General features: G+C 34.2%; 2 protein-coding genes and 2 pseudogenes across 5 annotated transcripts; all 4 read right to left on the reverse strand.

The window, feature by feature from the left end:
* Positions 1 to 1,972: 1,972 nt before the first annotated feature.
* On the reverse strand, positions 1,973 to 4,057 carry LOC146922814 (uncharacterized; annotated as a pseudogene). The gene is made up of 2 exons (XR_015012592.1): positions 3,926 to 4,057; positions 1,973 to 3,338 (listed from the first exon to the last, which is right to left on the reverse strand). The product of XR_015012592.1 is annotated as an uncharacterized LOC146922814 (transcript).
* Positions 4,058 to 6,300: 2,243 nt separating this feature from the next.
* LOC146922815 (uncharacterized) lies at positions 6,301 to 8,599 on the reverse strand. Its single transcript, XM_085715605.1, has 2 exons — positions 6,916 to 8,599; positions 6,301 to 6,434 (listed from the first exon to the last, which is right to left on the reverse strand). The coding sequence occupies exon 1, from the start codon at positions 7,576 to 7,578 to the stop codon at positions 6,922 to 6,924; it is 657 nt and encodes a 218-aa protein (XP_085571731.1). The 5' UTR covers positions 7,579 to 8,599; the 3' UTR covers positions 6,301 to 6,434; positions 6,916 to 6,921.
* A 3,628-nt stretch (positions 8,600 to 12,227) lies between these two features.
* Positions 12,228 to 24,350, reverse strand: LOC146922816 (uncharacterized). Of its 3 annotated transcripts, none has more exons than XM_085715609.1 (6): positions 23,846 to 24,327; positions 23,277 to 23,367; positions 23,025 to 23,182; positions 13,364 to 13,391; positions 13,093 to 13,201; positions 12,228 to 12,482 (listed from the first exon to the last, which is right to left on the reverse strand). In XM_085715609.1, the coding sequence occupies exons 1-6, from the start codon at positions 24,041 to 24,043 to the stop codon at positions 12,401 to 12,403; spliced, it is 666 nt and encodes a 221-aa protein (XP_085571735.1). In that variant the 5' UTR covers positions 24,044 to 24,327; the 3' UTR covers positions 12,228 to 12,400. The 3 variants fall into 3 exon arrangements, with proteins under 3 accessions (XP_085571735.1, XP_085571734.1, XP_085571732.1); XM_085715608.1 differs by lacking the exon at positions 13,364 to 13,391 and adding an exon at positions 19,746 to 19,773; XM_085715606.1 differs by lacking the exons at positions 12,228 to 12,482; positions 13,093 to 13,201; positions 13,364 to 13,391 and adding exons at positions 18,638 to 18,895; positions 19,475 to 19,583; positions 19,746 to 19,773 and having other exon boundaries at positions 23,846 to 24,350.
* LOC146922817 (uncharacterized) lies at positions 13,934 to 15,111 on the reverse strand (annotated as a pseudogene).
* Positions 24,351 to 24,890: the final 540 nt, after the last annotated feature.

Consider the following 24,890-nt stretch of genomic DNA (forward strand, 5'->3'; position numbering starts at 1 on the left):
ATGTAGAGGAACTCAGGGTTCTATCAGTTTCTAATTTCATCTGCTCCCTCCGGTCACTATTATTAGCAAAAGTTCACTTTTTAAATTCATTCAATAAATGATGTATGTAGTCTATATATTGACTACATACATCATTTAATTAATGAACCTAAAAATTCAAATTTTGCTTATAATAGTGACCGGAGGGAATATGTTTGAAAAGTTCTCTTATTTTGCATGTTAACACGTTTCTACATATATACTTTCTGCAAGAAGAATAAAGAGAAGACTGACTTATAACTCTCGAAGCAATAACACAGATGTATCAAAACCAAAAGCTTCTAGTTCTTGAACAACATCAAAATTCTCAAAGAAAATGGAAGGTAAAAAAACTGAAATGAAAATGCCAATGTGTAGGTTAAATCAAAACAAAACAAACTCAATGACATTTTAATGCCCTAAATATAAAAGCTTATATAAATCAGTCAGAAGATTGAATCACCAACATACATGGATGAAATCATATATATTGGCAGTGTCAGAGGCAATATCCAATAAGGGTCCTCTTAACACAACTGTGTAATTGCAAAACAGAGTGTCTACTTTGTCAGCAAGTATAAGTTTGTCAACAATATAAGTTGTACAGTTGCATACGCTTTTGTGTTATTGATGCCCTAAACATTGAGAACTAAACAATACATTGAAATTTAAAAATAAAAATAAAAAGGATGATGATGGTGATGATAAGACAGTAGTGAACTGAAACTAAATACATTACATACCCCTTAGAATAGATTCAGCTCTTCCTTTATTTGAGCCTTGAGGATTGGTATTCTTAAGGGTTGTATGGAAGCTAGCTATGACTATTAGACCTGTAAAGTTGCCATATCCAGACTAATTGTGAATTCAAATTATAAAAATATGTAAATATCTGTAAATGCTGTGTGAATATTTGTGTCTATAATGAGATCACACTATTGTATTTGTAATGGTGTTACAATAAGTGCATTGAATGCTTAATTAGTAAGCACCAGCCTAGGAAGTTGAATACTCTAGGAGTAATAACAATCAATCTAGGAAGCGGTACAATTAAAATGTTGTCTAATGTGCTCCTCTCTGTCTTTTCGTGGTTTGTGCTAGTGGCTCTTAAATCTACATAAAGCAGACACAAGTGCAGCAAAACATCAAAATAAACTATTGTACTTACCTTCTTAACACTTTCATTGGGGTAGCATTTTCCATGAATATAATGCTCGTGAGGTTCTTACAAAAATTGATAACTATAATTTGGAAGCCTTTATAAACATGCTGTCAAGCATATTGTGCAACTTTACTATTGAAATCCTAAGGCAATGCAGTAAATGACAGCACATAAGTTTCATGCTAAATTGATGAATCCTACATGGTGAATGCATTCAATATGCAGAAAATCAATTACCCAGCAGAAACAGAACGAATATTTGAATTCTTATCTATCATATTATTCCTCATCGCAAATCTGCAACAAACACACGTTTGACCTTCCTATTCTCATGCTCAAATATATCTTTTTCAAAAACTGAGTCTCTTACTGAATGTATAGAGATTTCACATAGAACGTGACATAACAGATTCTAACATGAACTTTCATATTTCATGCAATGAAAGAAAAAGACATCATTTTTACAGTGTTTTACTTATGGATAAAGTGTTATCTGCATTCTAATGTTTTCGCTATTCAAATCCTTATTGTTTGTTCATTTCTTTATGAGTCACAGAAAAATGTAAACACTAAAAACATTCACTTCCAAACAGAATTGCAATGAAATACAAGGAAGCTTTCAAGAAAGCATTACTCATTTCAAGCTTCGTGTGCAGCTACAAGCCTACAACAGCTACAACGTTGTACCAAATAACCATGAAATTCTCCAAATTCAAGAATTGTATTTGGACAAAGCTTAGAAGCATGTTAACAAGCATTTTGAGTAAACTTTCAATCAAAAGCCATAAATAATTCGGCGCAACTATAATAGATTAGTTGATTAGTTCACTGTCTAAGTTTAAATTAATTCCTTGAGAAAGTAACTCAGCCGGTTCGAGTGTAACCGCCGAAATGCTCTCTGTGCCACTATCTGGCACAAAAACACCTTCCTTGATTCCTGAATTTTTCGCCAACATTGGAGCGAATTCAGACTCAGTCTCCCCCGCAACAACAAACGAACGACTCATCTTCGTAACCAGAACCCTTCCAACCTCATTTACAGCTTCTTGAACAGCATAGGTAAAAGCTTTGGAACTACCTCGTCTCACCATATCATCAAAATTATCCTTAAAAGGCTTCAATTGTGACGGGTGGCACCAAGCAAATGTTCCATCAAAGTAAGCTACCAAGAGTCTATTCTTGTTTCAGCTTTAAAGCAAGTTCCGACGCATCAGACGGATCATAAACCCAACCTGGCCACCACGGATGACTCTTAATCTTTCCCCAAACAAATTCGCCAACAGAAATGTCACACCTTTCATCGATCAAATCGTCAACTTCAACATCCATGCTCTCACTAGGCTACACTATTGGACCCTCAAAAATCTCAATCTTCCCATCACAATTTTCATCTTTTTTTCCTTCCGCACCCTCCTTCTCAGTCATTTCAACATCAACACTTTCACTTGCCTCCACTATTGGTACCTCAATAGACTCGATCTTCCCATCACAATTTTCACCCTTTTCTCCCTCCTCACTATCCTTCTCATTCATCTCAACATCAATGTTCTCACTTGTTTCCACTATTGGAACCTCAACAGTAGCAAATGGAACCTCAACAGTCGCAAATTTTTCATCTTTTTTCCCCTCCTCATTCTCCTTCCCGTTCACTTCAATATCAATATTCGCACTTATCTCCACAATTGGAATCTCCACAGTCTGAATTTTTTCATCACCTTCTTTGACTTTCTCCTCACAATTGATCTTCTCACAAACGACGACACTTCCATCGTTTTCTCTCGTTTTCAACAAAGAAGACACCCCAGTATTCACCTCAGAATCAGCCACAACCTGAGAATCGTTCTCCTTCAAAATCAAAACCTCGGTCTCGAAAACGCTACTCTTAACAACTTCAACAGCACCGTCGTTATTCATCTCAGAAGACACCCCATTATTCACACCAGAATCATTCACAACCTGAGAATCATTCTCCTTCAAAACTGAAACCTCGGTCTCGAAAACACTACTCTTAACAACTTCCTTAAGCTCATTCTTCTCCTGCTCTGAACCTTCAACCATAAAATTTTCAGCTAAACTTGTTTCAACCCCAAATGGTTCCATCGATTCAGTATCAACCACACGCATCAAAAAAGAACAAATCTTTCTCGTACAAATCAACCTATCATAAAAAAAACACAAACAAAAAATTAAAACCCATGTTAATAATCGATACTTTATTCAACAAATTTTAGGGCTTTTCAAAGAACAACACAAAAATCAAATTTTGAACATAACCCATTAATGAAAATCTTTAATAAATTAAACCCAGATACAAAATGTACACAAAAAAAAAAAAAAAAATTATTCAACACATTTCTAGGGTTTTTTTTTTTTTTTTTTTGCCTTTCGCACTGGTTGCCGACCCTCCAAAGGCGGGCGACTAATCCGGCTCGTACGTAGAGGCATGCGTACTGGCCAAGCGTTGTTCCCCCTGGGAATCGAACCCGGTGTTCCCCGGGTACGTCCTTGGAAGGAGCTCCTTGCCACTGGAGCCCAAGCAACTTGGTTAGGGTTTTTCGTTACAACACAAAAATGAAATTTTGAACATGACCCATTAATGGAAAATTAATATAAATTAAACAGACACAGAAAATCTACACAAAATCAAAATTTTATTATGTGCATAAAGATTTAACTAAATACATTAACTAAAAGCAAAAAATAATAATAATAATAATAATGATGAAAAAGAAAAAGAATAGGTACCTGAAAGATAAAAAGTAGTGAAGGAACTAGCTTTGGAAGGTTCAAGTTTTGTTGTGAAGGTGAAACGATTCTTGTGTGAGAAAATGATAGTAGAAGAAGAAAGATGAAGACGAATGCGATTCTGAGGGTTATAAATATTTAGGTTTTTTTAATATTATATTATTATTATTTGAATTTAATGAGGTTTTCTTTATTTTATTATTATTATTTTTTTACATAATAAAATGACGTTTTTGAAAATTGAATTGTACAATGGGAGAATAACATGTCAAAGTTTTTCCTAAAAAGAATTTCATATTGGGTAGTAGTCATTTTAGTCTTTGAACGTGTGAAGAGGATCCAATTCAATATATCAAAATTTTAAAATAATATCTGATTGTGTATAGTCTAAGTAGTCATTGATATTGTAATAGTCTTAATGTTGACAAGAACTATTTTCATATAGGGATTGATATGATACGATAATAAATATGTACTTGTGGAAATTGATATGACTATAAGTAATTATATCGAGGGATTAATATGACAGTATTAACGAAACAATTTAACACGAATGACTATTTCGATTAGTGATGTGCACAATTAACGACTATTTTAGAATTTCAATATATTCAGGGACTATTATGACTGTTCGTTGCACACTCAGTTGTCAAAATGACTATTAACCCGTTTTTTTATGAATACTTTATTTGTATAAAAAACCCTAATTATTTGTATTAGTGTGAACTTTATAACATTCATCGAGAGCTAATCCTGGTTAAGGACATGGGTCTTTTATGATTTAGTTTGCTATATCGATTCATCACTCTGTTTGAAGTTTATCGAGACTCCAGTTTCATAAGCATGGTGTGCTCTTTCGAGACATCAAGACCTATTTCCTACTCAAGCCCCACTATTCATGATTCTTTGGAGACTACATATTCAACTTCAATTCAAGAGGGTTATACCACACTAAAACTCATATTTCAACTCTATAAGGTAGCAAGCTACATAAAGTTTTGCATATATGTCTAATATATAGCTATATTTCAATTAATGGAGACCTTTGCTTCAGTGAATGATTTCTCTTTGAAACATGACCTTTATCTGTCTAAAATATCTAAAGATCGGTCCCTTTTAAACACGTTAGATTAGGTTTGAAATCAATGTTCCTCTTGGAGATGACAATATATTACTCATCAAGGAACTGATTTCAACATTCAGAATCCTTATGCAGAATTTTTCTCCAAGAATTGGCTTTTTAGTCTACATAAACCAGAAACTAGTGAAGCAAAACTTTTTTTAATAAGAAAAATATCATTAATTATAGATATAGAATTTAACAATTATGGTTAACGGTTAAAACTTTCTGCCCTCTAAAAATGAAGTTTCTAAACCAAACAAGATCACCTCGCTGACATCCTTATCTAAAGAATTGTGGTTGGGACTACTGCTACTATCACTGCCCGCTAAATGATCAGTTGGGAAGGTTCCACGACGAAAAGTAAAGGACATATAGCCTCATTGAGCTATAGGAAATGACTCTATTTGCAACAACAGGTGGGAAAGTAAAAATATAATCGCTAGTATAGTTATTATAATGTCCAAGTCCATTCTTGAGACTGGATACCCAAATGAGGTGCGGGGTAGTCACCATGTAAAACTGTTACTAGACTAACAACAAGCAATAAGCTCTTAAATTTTAAGCACAGTTAATGCAAGATATGCAACAATATCTATATGACTACCCAAATTGTTGGAGATATGGATTTCTACAAAGGCCCCCAAATTGTTAAAAGTATCCAAATAATAGGATTTTAGTTTTAGGCAGTGAAAGAAAAAAACAATGAACAGAAACTGAAAAATGATAAAATATCTCGAATAGGTTCCACTTGATCAACACACCCTCTGGAAATGTGAAGAACCATATACTGGTTTCTTGATTCCTTTACTTTTCTATGCAAAATGCTTAATCAATAATACCAGGATTCAAGCGAAACAAAAGGGATAGATTTCTTAAAATGAAGAGTGAAGACTTAAAGTTGTTTCTTAAAACCAAATTTGTACAATATTTTCTAAATCTACTCATCTTTTGTGTGCTGATAGATTTCTTGAATTCTAGGAATTAGTTTACTTGAATAAGAAGCAAGCCTAAGCAATATTTAATAACTTATCATGGTCACACTTCATGGCTTGATGCACATTGCAAAGCTGGGCCTAGAAGTCTAAGTGTGCAGCTGATGCCATCAACTAAAATAGATATTTCCAAAAAAAGATAATACCTGTATTTTTAAAAGGTGAATCATGAACCATACTCATGAATATGATATGCTGTCTTTGTTAAAAAAGTGTGTAGGTGCTGCAATCCTAAACCATTCATCATATTTATGGTATATCAAGAAAAGATACTAAATGTTTCATCAAAGATAAAGACCAGAACCATATTCAGGACAGACCTTTCTAAAGCTCAGACTTGGATTCAGCACCATGTTCAACCTTGCCTTTCGCAAATCAAAATGACTTTGCATAACTGTTGTAATTGAGGTATTCAATAGACATGATAATCAGATAATGTTGAACCTTTTCCCATCAATGCAAAATGAGCATGGTTTTAGTCAGCCCCAAAAAAAGTTACTAGTGATTTCTACGCCCAATCTATCAAAGAATGCACATCCACTCATACCTAGTGACTATCTATCATAGTTCAATACTAGCATCTCATAAGGTATTCGAGGGGGAAAAGCAGTCCTCCCTATGTACTCACATACTAGAAAATTGTGTAAAAATAAATAACAATCTCTTCGGCAATGTATAATGTTAATTTCAAAATACTAGCATCTCATAAGGAATTCGAGGTGGAAAACCAGTCCTCCCTAGACTTTACAGATCACTATTAGCCTTTCGTTACTTCTCTTCACCTTTCCTTATAGGTGCGACTTTCATAACTTAGTACACTCTTTATGCTTAAATATAAATACAATATAACAATAGATAAATAGAAAACATCTTACCTAGTTTCAGTCTTTCAATAAGCCTCTTGTAATCATTTCACGAAGAAGTTTCTCCGCCTTATCATTTTCATCCTTATCAAACAGAGAACAGATGATTTTTTCATAAGTTACGGCGTTTGGAATGCAACCATTTTCTTCCATTTTTGATAGCAAAGCCAATGATTCATCAAACAAGCCATGGCTACAAAACCCTTGAATCATAACGGTATACGTGTTGACAGTTACATTATAGCCCTTGACTAAAAGATCCTCAAAAATATTCCATGCATCCTTTAGTCTTCCACCTTTACACAATCCATCAATAAGAATAGTGTATGTGTACACGCTTGGTTGAATACCCTGGTCTTTAAATTTCGTTAACAATGCAATTGCTTTGTCAACCTGATGGGTTTTGCATAAAGCATCTAATATAGAATTATAAGTAACTATATTAGGTGGTACACCTATATCATGCATCTGATCGACAAGCTGCAAAGCATATGAGATTCTCCCTGATTTGCTTAAACCATCAATAAGAGAACTGTAAGTCACCACATTAGGAATAATGTTTTTGCAATGCATTTCTTCAAAGAGATTCATGGCTTCATCGACCTTTTTAATCTTACAAAACCCATTAATCATTATATTGTAGTTTGGAACATTAGTCACTCCCATTGAGGCCATAGTGTTGAATACACTCTTAGCCTTATTCACTTGTTTGTTTAACTAGGCAATATCCATCCATTAAAGAGTTATAAGTAACAACATCAGGTTTGATACCTTGTTTCATCATTATAGCTAACACATTTTTAGCTTCTTTCACCATTCCTTCCTTACAAAATCCATCAACCAATATACTAAAGGTATACACATCCGGGATGATGTTTTCCAATATCATTTTATTAAAAAAATCAATTGCATCTTTTAGTTTACCAACAATGCAAAATCCACTAATTAAAGCACTATAAGTGAAAACATTGGGAGAAATTCTCTTAGCAACCATTTCTGAATATAAATCAAAAGCATCACTAACATGTTTATCTTTACACATACTATCAATAATCGTACTGTACATTACCACATCAAGCTGAACCAATTTTCCATCGACACGTCTCAGCAATTGTAGAGCTGCTCTTGTTTCACCAACTTTACACAAGGCATTAATCAAGGTTCCATAACTAACTTGGTTCAAACCAAATCCAAGTGCTACCAGCTTGTCATGAAAGTTCAATGCTTGATGAGTGTATTCAATGTTATGGTATCTGGCTCGTAGCCGTTTTTGAGAATCTTTGTCAAAACAGAAAAAGCAAAAGGGATAAGACCCAATTGGCAGAAAGAATTGATGAGAATGTTGCAATTGACCAAGTCAGGTTTAATTCCCTTAAATTCCATTTGTTGAGAAAGGGAATAAACAGTGTGGTAATGTTTGGATTTGACAAGGGAACCTAAAATGTTACCGAATTTGAAGGCGGGTGGAGTGGGATTCTGACGGAGCAAGTGATTGAACAAAGAAACAGCATCAACAACATCATTGTTGTTATGGAATGTGGTTGAAGTTGAAGAATAAGCAATGAAAGAAATGGGTGTTTTTCAGAAATTGAAAAGAATTAAACTTTTTTGGAACAAAAAGAGAAACAGGAACAACATAGTACCTCTGCAACATCGAAGAAGAACAAGAACGAAACCTTGTTGTGTCCCAGCCAGAATGAGACTTTCTCCTGTGTTTAACTGTTTCGAGAGAAATTCTTGCCGAACATAACACGTCAGTTTTATTCCTAACTAATGAAAACATGACACCTCACAAATATTTAAAAAGAAAAAGAAAAAGAAAATAATTAAAAATATGACACAGCTCGTCACTTCTATTCTCTCCCTATGGATTAAATATGAATTTATATCTAACTTGCTTAAATATGAAATTTATATCTAACTTGCTTAAATATGAATTTATATCTAACGTGCTTTTTTTTTTTGACACAACTTAAATATGAATTTATATCTAACGTGCTTTTTTTTTTTTTTGACACAAAACAAACACATTCATTCATTCAAATTGATAAAGTACATCGATTCAATACAAATTCGCTAAAAACAAAAAGGATGAATCTGTGAACAAACTCACGACATCCATGTTAATAGCATAAAACGGCAAAGTACATAAGCCTACAAATATGACTATATTAAAATCTCCGGAATAGTCATGCCTCCGGATCTGCAACGTTGATGGCGCCAAAGTCATTCGTTGGATCTGCACTGGATCGAAGTTGATCTGACAATCTGAATCGAACAAACACCTGAACAAGGTAAAAGACAAATAACGTTGCACAAAGACGGCAGACAAAACAGTGTCACACTAAGACGACGAAATCACAAAAGAAAAACCTAATTCGAAGTGAAAATCACTTATTTAAATAGAAGGGAAGGAGAAAAACGATTTAGAGGGGTGATTTGGGGTCAAAAATTGACCCTAAACCACCCCTCTTTGGTGGATGAGGGAGAAGAAATTAGGATTTCAGCCGACGGCTCACAAAAGAGAGAGGGGGGAGAGAGGGGAAATGATTCTCGTAGACGAGCTTAAAACTCAAGAATCCAAAACATCAAAACATCATCTAAAAATTTAATTTTGAACTATTTTTTTGCAGACACCTTTGTAAAAATACATATACATCTGCAAAGTTCAATAGCATCTCGAATAAGCCTCGATTTATTTTGATTTTTCGACCGAAACGTGCAAAATCGCAATTGATGCTCTGCCATAAGTGCAGTTGGTTCGACAATAGTTAACTACAGCTCACTTACAAACGATAGTTGGGGGTAAAATGATATTTTCAATTAAACACACCAAACAAAACAAGGGGAAAATATCTAAGGACAAATTAATGGCCAAAAGAAGTATAAGAGCAAAGGGGGTCCGGTCTAGAGATGTCACTTGTACTACAATATCTTGTTGGTGGCGTTTAGCCTGGGAATGGGGAGTTTTTTCCCACCATGGGAAAGCTCCCATTTCCAGGACACCTGTCAGTTGAAAACTTGTTTGAGAAATAAAATAAAAAACTAAAAATTGTTTTTTAATTTTGTTTGTTTTTTCTACCGTACCTCCTCTGTTTGCTATTCACTTCACCTCACTTCTATTCATTCATTTTCTTCGATCCTCTTCTCCAACCTTCTCTCCAACAGCTAAAACCCAAACTCAGCATATCCATGGATGAACACAATCTTCATACGATCAATCTTCAAACAACAACCAATATTATCCCTCAACAATGTTCTCCATCGGCACATCCATGGATAAACGCCACCAGATCTTACACTGATAAGTTGTTGTGAATCTCTGCTTCATCAGTTTTGTCACCGCGCTTCATGTGTTCGGGAAGCTTTATTGTTACAAAGCTTGGTACTGGTGTATAATTGATGGATCTGAATCCGAATCCAGATCTGAGAGTTTGTTTACTTTTCGGATCTTGATCGATCCATTTCAGAAGTGCTTTGTTTTCCTTTCTTTCTTCTTTAATTAGAAACCGTTTAATTTCACTATTTTTTTATTAAGTTCAATTGAAATTGCTTCCTTGACATTGTTTCTTCGTTTTCTGATTATGTGTTGTTGAAGGATTTATGTGAATTTATTTACTTTAGAAGCTTAGATAGTATAAAAACGGACGTTGCAAAGATGCAAAAGGATCTGGGTTTCCAATAAAATCTATGAATTAAATTAAATTAAATTAAATTAATGGAAAATTTGTTTTTTTGAAGGATTAATGGAAAATTTGTTATTAATAAACTAATAATTGAACCTATTAATTTGATGGAGAGAAGTAACTTGAGCCGCTTTAGTTGGCTATTAGCTGGTAAATTAATTTGGCAGTGCTACGATCAAAATTTTTTTTTAAACAAAGAAAAAAAAAAGTCGATAATTTTAGGGCAAATTTCTCTTTACGTTCTACTATTCTAGCATTATCTCAAAAGTTTGGTGGTGCACTAATTTTAAACTGATTATGTTAACAAAACAAAAAAGATTTGTAACACTAAACAAAATGTTATTTTCTTTAAAAAAATTATGTTATTTAAAATAGTAAGTAATTTTTTCAAAAACAAAATTAATAATCATGTTATTTCAAATATTATGTCATTTTTTATAAAATAAATAAACATTATAATTTAATTTTATATAAACACAGTTATTTATGCCACGCATAATTAATGTCAACAAAATTAATTTTATGTCACATAAAATAGTCCACATGATTTAACTTTATGTGACACATTATTTATCTTTTTGATCAAATTTTAAAAAATGCTTAGTTCCTTCTCAAATTTAATTTAATGTGGCAACATATAATAAGTAAAAACATACTGGCCAAAAGAAATTACTAAGGCCCAATACTTTGTATTAAATAAATAAATAAAACAAATGATGAATGGTTATTAATTGATTTTCGTGGGGTCTACATATTGGTACACAATATTCAACAAAAAGTATCAACAATTACTAGGTAATTAATCTCCCTCGATCTCTTTACATTTGCATGGTTTTGGTAAATAGAATTAAGATTAACTAAAAAAATAATATGTTTGAAAGTAGATGAATATAACATTTATGTTTTCAGAATAAAGTAAAAATATTGTGGCATCATTCAATCTCGAAAAGTTGTATTGAAAACAATAAGTAAACACCTATCTCGATCTTTGGTGCAACTTCACCCCTTCCATCATCTCGTGTGGCTGTCACGGGAGTTTGCATTTAGACCGTCGTCAGAAGATGACCTCCACAGTCCCCTTTATTTATTTATTTTTTTTATACTGTTTTCCTTACTCTATGCTTCTCTTCCCTTCCCTCCATTTGCTTATCACATGATTTTTCTCCCTATGGTTGCTACTCACATCTTCAGGTTTGAGTTATTAGTTTCAATCTTTTATACTACTCCACACATGACTTCAATCCATTCTATTTTTAGTTTGTACATTATGTTCACGTATACATACGTCACAATCAACAAACCAAAAGCAAAAAAGGATTTTGCTCGTGTGTTGTTTAGTGCTTTGTGGGTGTGTTGGTGTTTGTTTCGTGTGTTTGATTTGAGCTAACGGACGTTTATTGATGTTGTTGGAAGAAAAAAATAAGATTTTGTGCATTGGGTTTAATTTGATTTTGCAAGAGAAAAAAAAAAACAAGTTTATTGTAATTTTCTGGGTGATGTTAAATGTGGATTTGATGTTAGAGAGAAAGGAGAAGATGAAGAACAAATATGGGTTCTTTTTACTTTATTTTATGTTTTTTCTTTTTTCTTTTTAATAAATAATGACATGTATAATCATTTATACACATGGAAAGAAAATAAATGAAAAAGATAATTATTTACACAATCAGTCTTTTTATCCAATCAGATGGCAACAGGGTCCAAATTCAAAGAATTTCATATTACACGGTTGGAATCTAAACATTTTTTTTTTCAGGGGAGGGGTAAACCGGAACTCGCCTCACATTGTTTCTCCAAGCTGCATTGACAAATCAGAGCAGCTTTGAAATCACTTGACAAGAAGTCCAGAATGCTTTAGTTGCAGCCCTTAGGATAACAGGGTTTTGATATATCCTGTTAAGAATGAAAAATGAAAGTAACAAATAAAGGGGAATGTTTCCTTCAAAAAATAAAATAAAGGGGAATGTTGGGGAACTTGTTAAGGAATTATAAAAGGAAACACTGTCTTGGAAATTGTACTTGCAAAAGTACAATAATAGAATCTAGGGTTTACACTGTTTTATTTTATCCCTTGGGAGTGCTCTCAAGAGGTGTATTTATAGCCCTTCGTGAGCTTGTAATTCGGTGACTTAAGCCCCAAGTAGCTTGGGCCCTAAGTCACTCTAGAGCATTCTAGATGTTTCTAGAAGCTTGTCAAGACGGCGCCCTTAGGGGGACGCGCCTAGGGCTTCAGGAGCCCTTCGAGAGGGCGCCTGAGCCCTTCTGGAGGGCATATGTGCCCTTCAGGATAGATTGACGGTCCACAGCCCCCCAAGCACGAGTCTTGGGACAAGGCGAAGTGATGAATAAGTATAATTGTTGAGGCGGTGCCTTTGAAGGGCACGCCCAGGCTTTCCAGAGTCTTTCTTGAGGACGTTTAAGCCCTTAGAAATATAATGACGGTCCAGAAATTATAAAAGGAATTATAAAAGGACCCATAATATGTGTTTGCTATATAGCTCACCCAATGGCTGTAGCACCCCATGATGCAACATTATATATAACTTTGCTCCCATCCCAGGCCTTTCGAAGCTTCCCCTTTTTCTTTTTCACAGAAAATGTCTTGCTGAGAGCTGATATAAACACAGCAAAATAAACTTTCAGAAACTCATTCCCAATCTTTTATCTAACTAGCAATAACTGTCAGAACTCTGAAGTCGAGCACAAAAATTTATCTGGATAAAAAGGTAGCCAAGAATAAGATATCATATTAGGAGAAAAGCAGCCAGACTCACCATCCTGGAGTTGATTTGGAGTCAAATCCTGCAAAAAGCATGGCGATCAATTAGAGAAAGGATGAGCAACAGTAGAAATCTTCGATAAAACAACACATCAAATATAATATGTTTCCTGTTATTGATCACAGTCAGACATACTTAAAACCACTTTCTTCACTGGATGAGAACAGAAAAGAAACAAATTATAGGATGCAACTTCCCTCTCTAGCAAGATCGTGTGTTAGCAGTTTGTGGAAGAGGGGGAAGTCACAATGATCTGTTGCTGGCTAAATAAAATGTTGAAGAATGGGCCGTACCAATACCAACTACCCCATTCATACAACAATGAGTAACATATAAAGAATTAGTTGGGCAAAAATGGCCCAATGCCCATCTCTCAACCGAAACAAATAACCCTAGTCTTCCATTCCCTTTCTCCATCAGCAGAAACAGTTCACGTCATCTTTCCCCTTCTTGTGCAAACACACGAACTAACTAGAGACGAGAAATGGTCACGCAGGACGAGTAGAGATGGCAGCACAGAGAGAGTTGCAAAGAGACACTTAGCTAGAGACGGTCGCACAGAGATCATTGCGCAGACAATCATCATTTTTGGGATCGCTTTGTGACAGACAGATATCTCTCAGGGGTAGCAAGATCGTAAAGTCATGCGAGTTAACAATTTAACTCGCTATCTTGGCAAGACTGTAGCAAAGAACCTACAGACATCATACCATGGAAAAGACAAACATATGATCTGAATATACTTCTTCCTCAATAACATAATGGTTAGGGTTGCTAAAGCATAAAGCATCTAATATAGAATTATAAGTAACTATATTAGGTGGTACACCTCTATCATGCATCTGATCGACAAGCTGCAAAGCATATGAGATTCTCCCTGATTTGCTTAAACCATCAATAAGAGAACTGTAAGTCACCACATTAGGAATAATGTTTTTGCAATGCATTTCTTCAAAGAGATTCATGGCTTCATCGACCTTTTTAATCTTACAAAACCCATTAATCATTATATTGTAGTTTGGAACATTAGTCACTCCCATTGAGGCCATAGTGTTGAATACACTCTTAGCCTTATTCACTTGTTTGTTTAACTAGGCAATATCCATCCATTAAAGAGTTATAAGTAACAACATCAGGTTTGATACCTTGTTTCATCATTATAGCTAACACATTTTTAGCTTCTTTCACCATTCCTTCCTTACAAAATCCATCAACCAATATACTAAAGGTATACAGATCCAGGATGATGTTTTCCAATATCATTTTATTAAAAAAATCAATTGCATCTTTCAGTTTACCAACAATGCAAAACCCACTAATTAAAGCAATATAAGTGACAACATTAGGAGAAATTCTCTTAGCAACCATTTGAGAATATAAATCAAAAGCATCGTTAACATGTTTATCTTTACACATACTATCAATAATCGTACTGTACATTACCACATCAAGCTGAACCAATTTTCCATCAACACGTCTCAGCAATTGTAGAGCTGCTCTTGTTTCACCAACTTTACACAAGGCATTAATCAAGGTTCCATAACTAACATGGTTCAAACCAAATCCAAGTGCTACCAGCTTGTCATGAAAGTTCAATGCTTGATGAGTGTATTCAATGTTATGGTATCTGGCTCGTAACCGTTTTTGGGAATCTTTGTCAAAACAGAAAAGGCAAAAGGGATGATTTGAAGGCGGGTGGAGTGGGATTCTGACGGAGCAAGTGATTGAACAAAGAAACAGCATCAACAACATCATTGTTGTTATGGAATGTGGTTGAAGTTGAAGTTGAAGAATAAGGAATGAAATTGAAATGGGTGTTTTTCAGAAAATGAAAAGAATGAAACTTTTTTTGAACAAAAAGAGAAACAGGAACAACGCAGTACCTCTGCAACATCGAAGAAGAACAAGAACGAAACGTTGTTGTATGAAAACATGACACCTCATAAATATTTAAAAAAAATAATAATATAGGAGTGATATTTGTACAACCAATTTTATACAACCTTTGTGACAACCACTTTTTCTTTATTTTTATTGGACAAAAATAATAGAGAGAAAGAAAAGGAGAGAGAATAAAAAAAGAGTAATGATATTTTGACATCCATTTGATGACAACTTTGTTGACAAACTTGTTTTTCTCACTTCTTATTGGTCAAAAACAATGGAGTGAGAAAAAGGAAGAGAGAGGATAATAATATCATGTGAGTATGAGAGAGAAAGTTGTTCAAAAGTTGTTCAAAAGTGATTGTCAAAATATCATTTCTCATAAAAAAAACATGTGAGTATGAGAGAGTTGTTTAAAAGTTGTCAAAAAGTGACTGTACAAATATCATTTCTCTTAAAAATATGACACAGCTCGTCACTTCTATTTCTCAGTGTGGCTTCCAAAAACGCATCATTTCACCGCCTATCACCGTCACCGTTTATACGCATCCTGCCTCATTGAGCATGTCACCGGCAATTCATCGTTTATGTTTTTGTCACATGATGTGAATGACGTTATTGAATTGTTTTTATAAAGATATTGACTAATTTAAAATATTAACGGAGTCAGGATTAATTCGAAAGTGACTTAAGAAAATAGGCATCAATATATCAATCGAGGATTAATTTGATTTCTATATCGATGTTTTGATGTTTTGATTTACTTGAGTTTTTGCCGCATTAAAAAGAAGTATAAGAGCAAAGGGGGTCTAGAGATGTCACTTCTGCTACAATATCTTGTTACTCAATTGTGTTCTACTCACGAGAAACACTTGTGTGGACCAGGACCAAGAATTTTGGTTTGGTCACACACACACAAGTTTTTTCCTTCTCTCTCTTCTCTTCTCTCTTCTCCATTTTCTCTCTCTTCTCTCTCTTCTCTTTTTTCTCTTTGTGTGACCAAAGACCACTTGTGTGGACCAGGACCACACAAGATTTTCTCTCTACTCATTCCGTTCTCCCTCGATCTCTTTACATTTGCATGGTTTTGGTAAATAGTTTGGTTACTATAGCTACTCGCATAAAGCAACTCTTTTTAGTTTCCGAAATAAAACATAATCTTTTGAATCACAATCAAAATTTTCCCCAAATAAATTATAGAATAAATAAAGTATAAACAAACACCAACAAACATATAGAAAATTTTAAACATTCTTACTCAAAAAAATAATGCCTCTCAACAATACAAATGTAAATTCACTATTGGTAACTTTCCCTCCATTTGGTTCGAGAGTTTTGGAAGGGAGGGGAGGGGAGATTTTTAATTTGAAGTGTTTAGTTCAATTTTTAGAAGGGGAGGGGAGGAGAGGGGAGCAAATCTCTTGAAAAATTTATTGTATTGCCGTAATTATCCTTAAATTAATTTCAAATCTCAATATTAACCTTGTAACAACTTTTATTATTATTATTATTAGATTATATTATTTTTGTAACAATCTTATTATTATCAGGTTATCTTATTCATGTAACAATTTTTATTATTATTTTGTTATATTTTCCTTGTAACAACTTTTATTATTATATATCTATCACTCTTATTTGTTACATGGACAAACCACTCTACTACTTTGTTGTTGTCAACGGCTGCTTGAGACCTCCTCCAAATCCCCTTCCCTCCGTTAAAATCGCTCCCCTCCCATCCCCTCCTAATTCTCGAACCAAACGGACCGCAAACGAAAAGTAGATAACAAAAAGAAAAGAATATATATTTTTAAATCAAGTGTCAAATTAGTAATCATCCTAAAATCACCATATAATTGTTCTGGGACGGTAATAGGAAAAAAGCAAACATATGGAGTTTGTAAAAAGACATATGGATTTTTGACAAACCAATTACACTGAACATTCATTACCATTCATTACCATGGAGTTGTTGAAATGTCATACATGATACATGTACTTGATATAAAAAATGAAACTTGATAAAAAAGATAAGATGACACATGTCCACTTCTTTGTTGTAGTAATCCATTATTGTCTGCAAAAAGAAAAAAATATCAAATATTGAATTTTGATTAAGCAATAGTAAAAATAATCGCGCTAGCCAATTTTTTTTATCAATGGAAAGTTCATATTATGATTATTCAACACTTTCAATATGTTTTAGTAATGTTACTCATACTTTTCCCAGATTGTGTCATAATACTTGATCATTCACATCTTCATCCAGTAACTTTTAAGCTTTTATCCCTCATCATGTGTCTGTTTTCATATTATCTGCACATTCTCTTATAAATTTCAACTCTCTAATGTCACATTTCTTTAGTTTTCCCTGATTCAAAAAAACTATAGTTCTTAAGTTGATGAAATTAAAAATCTTTAATACAACCAAGCAAGAATAAGACAAACAGAGAATGATAAATATTTCAATAATTACAAGAACTCTATGATAATTTCAATGAATATCTCACTCTCGCTATTTCACAAATTAAAGAGAGAGAAGGAAATTAGTTAGAAATAGAATTAAGATTAACTAAAAAAAATAATATGTTTAAAAGTAGATGAATATAACATTTATGTTTTCAGAATAAAGTAAAAATATTGTGGTATCATTCAATCTCGAAAAGTTGTATTGAAAACAATAAGTAAACTCCTATCTCGATCTTTGTAGCAACTTTACCCCTTCCATCATTTCGTGTGGCTGTCATGGGAGTTTACATTTAGATTGTCGTCAAAAGATGGCCTCCACGGTCCCCTTTATTTATTTTTATACTGTTTTCCTTACTCTCTGCTTCTCTTCCCTTCCCTCCATTTGCTTATCACATGATTTTTCTCACTATGGTTACTACTCACATCTTCAAGTTTGAGTTATTAGTTTCAATCTTTTATACTACTCCACACATGACTTCAGTCCATTATATTTTAGTTTGTACATTATGTTAATGGTCATTTTTTTTCATTTCACGTGTACATACGTCACAATCAACAAACCAAAAGCAAAAAGGATTCTGCTCGTGTGTTGTTGTTGTGAGGTGTTGTTGTTGATGTGCTTTGTGGGTGTGTTGGTGTTTGTTTCGTGTGTTTGATTTGAGCTTACGGACGTTTATTGAAGTTGTTGGAAAAAAAAATTAAGATTTTGTGCGTTGGGTTTAATTTGATTTTGCTAGAGAAAAAAAAAACAAGTTTATTGTAATTTTCTGAGTGATGTTAAATGTGGATTTGATGATAGAGAGAAAGTAGAAGATGAAAGAACAAATATGGGTTCTTTTTACTTTATTTTGTTTTTTCTTTTTTCTTTTTAATAAATAATGACGTGTATAATCATTTATACACATGGAAAGAAAATAAATGAAAAAGATAATTATTTACACAATCAGTGTTTTTATCCAATCAGATGGCAACAGGGTCCAAATTCAAAGAATTTCATATTACACGGTTGGAATCTAAACATTTTTTTTTTTCACAGGGGAGGGGTAAACCGGAACTCGCCTCACATTGTTTCTCCCAGCTGCATTGACAAATCAGAGCAGCTTTGAAATCACTTGACAAGAAGTCCAGAATGCTTTAGTTGCAGCCCTTAGGATAACAGGGTTCTGATATATCCTGTTAAGAATGAAAAATGAAAGTAATAAATAAAGGGGAATGTTAACAAGTGCCCCAGGGGCACTTGTTAAGGAATTATAAAAGGAAACATTGTCTTGGAAATTGTACTTGCAAAAGTACAATAATAGAATCTAGGGTTTACACTGTTTCTTTTATTCCTTGGGAATGCTCTCAAGAGGTGTATTTATAGCCCTTCATGAGCTTGTAATTCGGTGACTTAAGCCCCAAGCAGCTTGGGCCCTAAGTCACTCTAGAGCATTCTAGATGTTTCTAGAAGCTTGTCAAGACGGCACCCTTAGGGGGACGCGCCTAGGGCTTCAAGAGCCCTTCGAGAGGGCGCCTGAGCCCTTCTGGAGGGCATATGTGCCCTTAAGGATAGATTGACAGTCCACAGCCCCCCAAGCACGAGTCTTGGGACAAGGCGAAGTGATGAATAAGTATAACGGTTGAGGCGGCGCCTTTGAAGGGCACGCCCAGGCTTTCCAGAGTCTTTCTTGAGGGCGTTTAAGCCCTTAGAAATATAATGACGGTCCAGAAATTATAAAAGGACCCATAATATGTGTTTGCTATATAGCTCACCCAATGGCTGTAGCACCCCATGATGCAACATTATATATAACTTTGCTCCCATCCCAGGCCTTTCGAAGCTTCCCTTTTTTCTTTTTCACAGAAAATGTCTTGCTGAGAGCTGATATAAACACAGCAAAATAAACTTTCAGAAACTCATTCCCAATCTTTTATCTAACTAGCAATAACTGTCTGAACTCTGAAGTTGAGCACAAAAATTTATCTGGATAAAAAGGTAGCCAAGAATAAGATATCATATCAGGAGAAAAGCAACCAGACTCACCATCCTGGAGTTGATTTGGAGTCAAATCCTGCAAAAAGCATAGCGATCAATTAGAGAAAGGATGAGCAACAGTAGAAATCTTAGATAAAACAACACATCAAATATAATATGTTTCCTGCTATTGATCACAGTCAGACATACTTAAAACCACTTTCTTCACTGGAAGAGAGAACAGAAAAGAAACACATTATAGGATGCAACACGATTGCAAGGATGCAGCTTCCCTCTCTAGCAAGATCGTGTGTTAGCATTTTGTGGAAGAGGGGGAAGACTCAATGATCTGTTGCTGGTTAAAAAAAATGTTGAAGAATGGGCCGTACCAACTACCCCATTCATACAACAATGAGTAACATATAAAGAATTAGTTGGGCAAAAATGGCCCAATGCCCATCTCTCAACCGAAACAAATAACCCTAGTTTTCCATTCCCTTTCTCCATCAGCGGAAACAGTTCACGTCATCTTTCCCCTTCTTGTGCAAACACACGAACTAACTAGAGACGAGAAATGGTCACACAGGACAAGTAGAGATGGCAGCACTGAGAGAGTTGCAAAGAGACACTTAGCCAGAGACGGTCGCACAGAGATCATTGCGCAGACAATCATCATTTTTGGGATCGCGTTGAGACAGACAGATATCTCTCAGGGGTAGCAAGATCGTAAAGTCATGCGAGTTAACAATTTAACTCGCTATCTTGGCAAGACTGTAGCAAAGCACCTACAGACATCATACCATGGAAAAGACAAACATATGATCTGAATATACATCTTCCTCAATAACATAATGGTAATAGGGTTGCACAAACAATCTAGATTTATATCCCCGAAAAAGACCAGGAGCTGTAACACGAAACCATAGAGGAAGGGGTATCTATCTGATATTTTGTTAATGCAATATTCAATTCCAATGTTTTTCCTGATATTCAAACAATACCATCTTCAAAATGGACATATTTGTAGAGAAAACGGGCTTTGTTAACTTAATCATTAAGCACATAAGTTTCCAGTTTAACTTAGGAGGTGTTTGTTTCATGGATGCAAAAATTATTCCTAGGATTACCTTTCCCGGGAATGTAATGAAAGGAATTTTAATCCAAGTAATCTTTCAAAAAGCTGTTTGGTTGATAATTTAAACTCCTGGGTATATTTTTCTAAAATTCTTAAAAATAAGTAAATATTCTTGGATTACATCATACACTACAATTAAATAACATCATAATTCCTAAAACACCTCTACATCTATATGCAACAGATACAAAAGAATAAGTACGGACTTACGATAATGTAATGGTAAAAATATTATATAAAAAATAATTTCGTCATATCTTTGAGCTATAAAATGCAAAACAAAAAAGTCATTTTTTGCTGTTGAAAAAAATAATAATTCAACGTTCAAGCCTTTGATGGCAATCTCTCTAAAGCAAAAGTTTTTTTGGTGAAAAATCTAGTGCAACTGCAAACGTTTATTAATTTCCTGTATTGGATTTAGTGTACCAAAATATACTTAACATATTTGGATAAAAAATTCAGCTATACAGATAATTCCTCAAAACCAACACACAAAATACGATAGTTCAATAGTTCAATACGAAGAAAACCATCATGTAATAGGCAGTTGAGGGGTACAATTGTGTCTTATGCAAAAAAGTAACCATCACAGCCACTTGGGAATGAGGTGGCATTTAGCATGGGTCAGTGAAGTTTTTTCCCACCATGGAAAAGTTGATTATGCCCATTAAATTAAATAAGGAACACATTCTTATCCTACTCTCTCAACACTATATTATTTTTTACACTATCTTCCATCCTTTCTCTTTCATGTCCTCATACACCCACACCACCACCGCAAAATCACATATTCAGCAACCACTTTGACCACCACCATGGTTGTTGTCGGAAAACTCAAAGTTCCAAGTTTTATATGGGTGTTGAAAAAGAACATACTTTGAAGACACCATGCTGAATAGAAGATGAACAGTACAAGTGTCTGCGTTTATAAGAGCATAAGAGGAAATGGGCAGCGCGGGAATTTGGTAATTGAGATGGGAAAGAGTGTGGAAATGAATGAGAGGAACAAGAGATACGAACAAAAGATAGAGACATGTTATGTTGATATTGAATATTTGAATGTGATGTTTTTTGTTATGTAATAATATAAGAATGTTAAGTGTCTTTGTGACTATTAAGACTTAAGAGACACAAATAAAGTGGTTGTGGCTATGGCAAATGATGGAATGGTTGGAATTGCAGAAGATAAGGAAATAAGGAGGAGGTGGTTGTTGAATATGTGATTTGGTGGTGGAGGTGTGGGTGTGTGGGGACATGAAAGAGAGAGGGTGGAAGATAGTGTAAAAAATAATCTAGTGTTGAGAGAGTAGGATAAAAATGTATTCCCTATTTAATCTAATGGACATAATCAACTTTCCCATGGTGGGAACAAACTCCACTAACCAATGCTAAACCCCACCTGGGAATGAAATGTTCCCATGTTGTTGGCGAGTAAATGAAAAGACTGGCTTTGTGGGAGTAAAAAGTTTGTGGGTATAGTTATTTCCTGGGAATAATTGTCTATTCCTTTATAACAAACATGGGTATTATTTTTTTCCCATCTAATATTCCTAGGAATAAGTTTGGAATCTCCCAAACAAACACTCCCTTAGACCAACAATGAATAGTGCATTATATAACTATTCTATTCATGTCAGGTAAACTCTGTGCAAGTAGTTGCAATTGAACCCAATTATATGCATACTACCACCATAAATAAACAGCATCGATTTCCACTAACACAAAGCTAAACTGTAGAATCACAGTAAACCAAACACTAAAAAAGTAAAGCAAAAAAGGTTAAGAATCCGTATCCATCAATTGCAATTCAAGAATATACGAGACACAAACACAATAATCTTGACACCAATTACAGATTTTAGTAGTTTTTAATAATATTCAACAAAGGTAAGAAGAACCAAAGAAACAAAAAGCATTTAAAATACCAACAAATCCAAGTTGCTTAAAAAGCATATATATAGGACAACTTAGACAGCCTTAGAAAAGGCTATGGCAGAACAATAATCAATTCCATGCATCCTTTCAGGAAACTCACAGAATTATTTACCCATGTGGAATATACAGCTCAACTGACAAGCATAAATTAAGATTTCCGTGTTGGTCTAATCAATGCAGTAGTCATTCATACAACACCACAAATCTACCATATACTCAGGCATGGCAGAGCCTTGAGCATTATAACAAAAGAATATGCAGATAACAACAATACATACCTTGGTTTTCTTGAGGGACAACAAATATGCAGCCATAAAGCATGCAATTCCATCCACTATATCATCTTGTCTAACAAGAACATAATCTTCTTCGTCCGAAGTGTCAACATCTTCCCAAAGATCATTTTCACTGACCAAATCCCAAGAATTACCTTCTTCTGCAACAATGCAAGCAAATTTAATCTGATTACAATCTTTACAACAAAGAAAAAATTTGAGACACTGAGAGCACCAAGATGATTGATTGCATACCGGTTGTGTTCTGATAAACGGACGCCTGTGCACACTCTAACTTGTCAAGGAAATCAGGACACTCAAGTCTAGATTTGAGCAAGTCACACAACTGCACAAGGGCAAACAAATAACGTCACGTCACGTTAACGATCTCCAACAATGAAGCAAATTCTTTTCAGTCAAACCATCAACTCAAGCACACTCAACATTCAAAATGAAAGAATCAAGTCGATCAACAGAACAACGGCATCAACTATTTATATCAAAACTCTACTAGTATGTAATAAATACTTGCATCAGCATCAGCGCAGCTAGTGTTTTCATTATACTACATTTGTCCTTAAATACAAGCAAATCTACCCGTAATTAATAGTACTAAGTCAGAGTTGAATTCATACACAAAATGAACACATTAATACGAAAAAGGAGCTTATAACAACAAATGTGTTTTAATGAGCTTACTTATTTCAAAACTAAAATTCAAATAATTCTCTTAGCCAGAAATTTTGTGAATAAATTAGATGAAACCCTAATTAAGTTGAATTTAATTTTGATAGCAGAGAATTAAAAAATGAAATTGGATTAACCTGATCGGCTTCTGGATCGGGAGGTGTAGAAGGGAGAGATTGTTGGTTGGAATCAGAAACGTCGTCGTTTTCATCATCATCATCATCGGAAGAAGCGTTGTTGATGAGTTCAAGGGCTCTTTGACACTGTTCCAATACGGTTTGAAGGGTTTTTCTCTTGACCCGAACCGGGTTTGGATCGGCAATTATAGCTTCCATTCCTCTTCCGGTTCGGTTCGGAGAGAATCAATAATTAACGTGTTTGGGATTTGGGAACCCTAGAAGAAGAAGAAGAAGATGAAAAGGGGAAAGGTAAGAGGAATAATGTTTTGTTTTTCTATGTTGTGTTGAAAAGAAAGAAGAAAGAGAAACAGTCACGTGACTTGTTAATTCTGATTTGGAATGTTGTCGCGTGAGTGTTTTGGCTTTCTATGTGATGGAAAGATGAAACATAGAAAAGATGGCTCACAAATGGAGTCGTCGGTGGAAAAGATCCAATCATACATCAAAATTATATGTAAATTACAAACTTTTTATTGTTTTTTGTTTATATATTATTACTAGTATTTATGTTTTTTTTTTTTTTTACTTTGTCTAATAAAGAGGCTAACAAGGTCCAACATCATTTATAGTATTTTTTATTTGGAAAATGTTAACTTGTGCCCACAGGGCACAAGATAAGAATCTTAAAATAGAATATAAAAATAAATATTGCATTGAAAATATAAGTTTTGAAGTTTTTAAGGTTATGAATGCACAATTTTCAAAATTAAGTTTCTACATTTAGTTTCTTATCTTGTGCCCTTAGGGCACAAGTTAACAAGACCCTTTTTATTTATGTTTATGATGTGAATTAGAATCCGTTTCGTTTAACGGATGGGAGAGGATGAAAGAGATTTTAATGGAAGGGAGGGAAAGAGAGAAGGGGATGGAATATATTTTGATTAAATATATGTTTGTTTCAAAACAAAGGAGGATAAAAAAAAATTTAATTAAAAATGTGTTTGGTTCACACGGAGAATTAAGGGATTTTAAAAGTAATTTAATGTTTTACCCTTAAACTTAG

Source organism: Medicago sativa, chromosome 5 (assembly GCF_051527215.1).
Source record: "Medicago sativa cultivar Bolivia chromosome 5, Bolivia_mono, whole genome shotgun sequence".
In the NCBI taxonomy this organism is placed as follows: domain Eukaryota; kingdom Viridiplantae; phylum Streptophyta; class Magnoliopsida; order Fabales; family Fabaceae; genus Medicago; species Medicago sativa.

Coding starts and splice junctions, on each gene's coding strand:
- LOC146922815 (XM_085715605.1), bottom strand. CDS start 7,578: ATGGCCTCAATGGGAGTGACTAATGTTCCAAACTACAATATAATGATT.
- LOC146922816 (XM_085715609.1), bottom strand. CDS start 24,043: ATGGAAGCTATAATTGCCGATCCAAACCCGGTTCGGGTCAAGAGAAAA. Junction 23,183..23,276: donor CGTTTATCAGAACACAACCG/GTATGCAATCAA, acceptor GCATTGTTGCAG/AAGAAGGTAATTCTTGGGAT. Junction 12,483..13,092: donor TGGGGTGCTACAGCCATTGG/GTGAGCTATATA, acceptor CATTCTTAACAG/GATATATCAAAACCCTGTTA.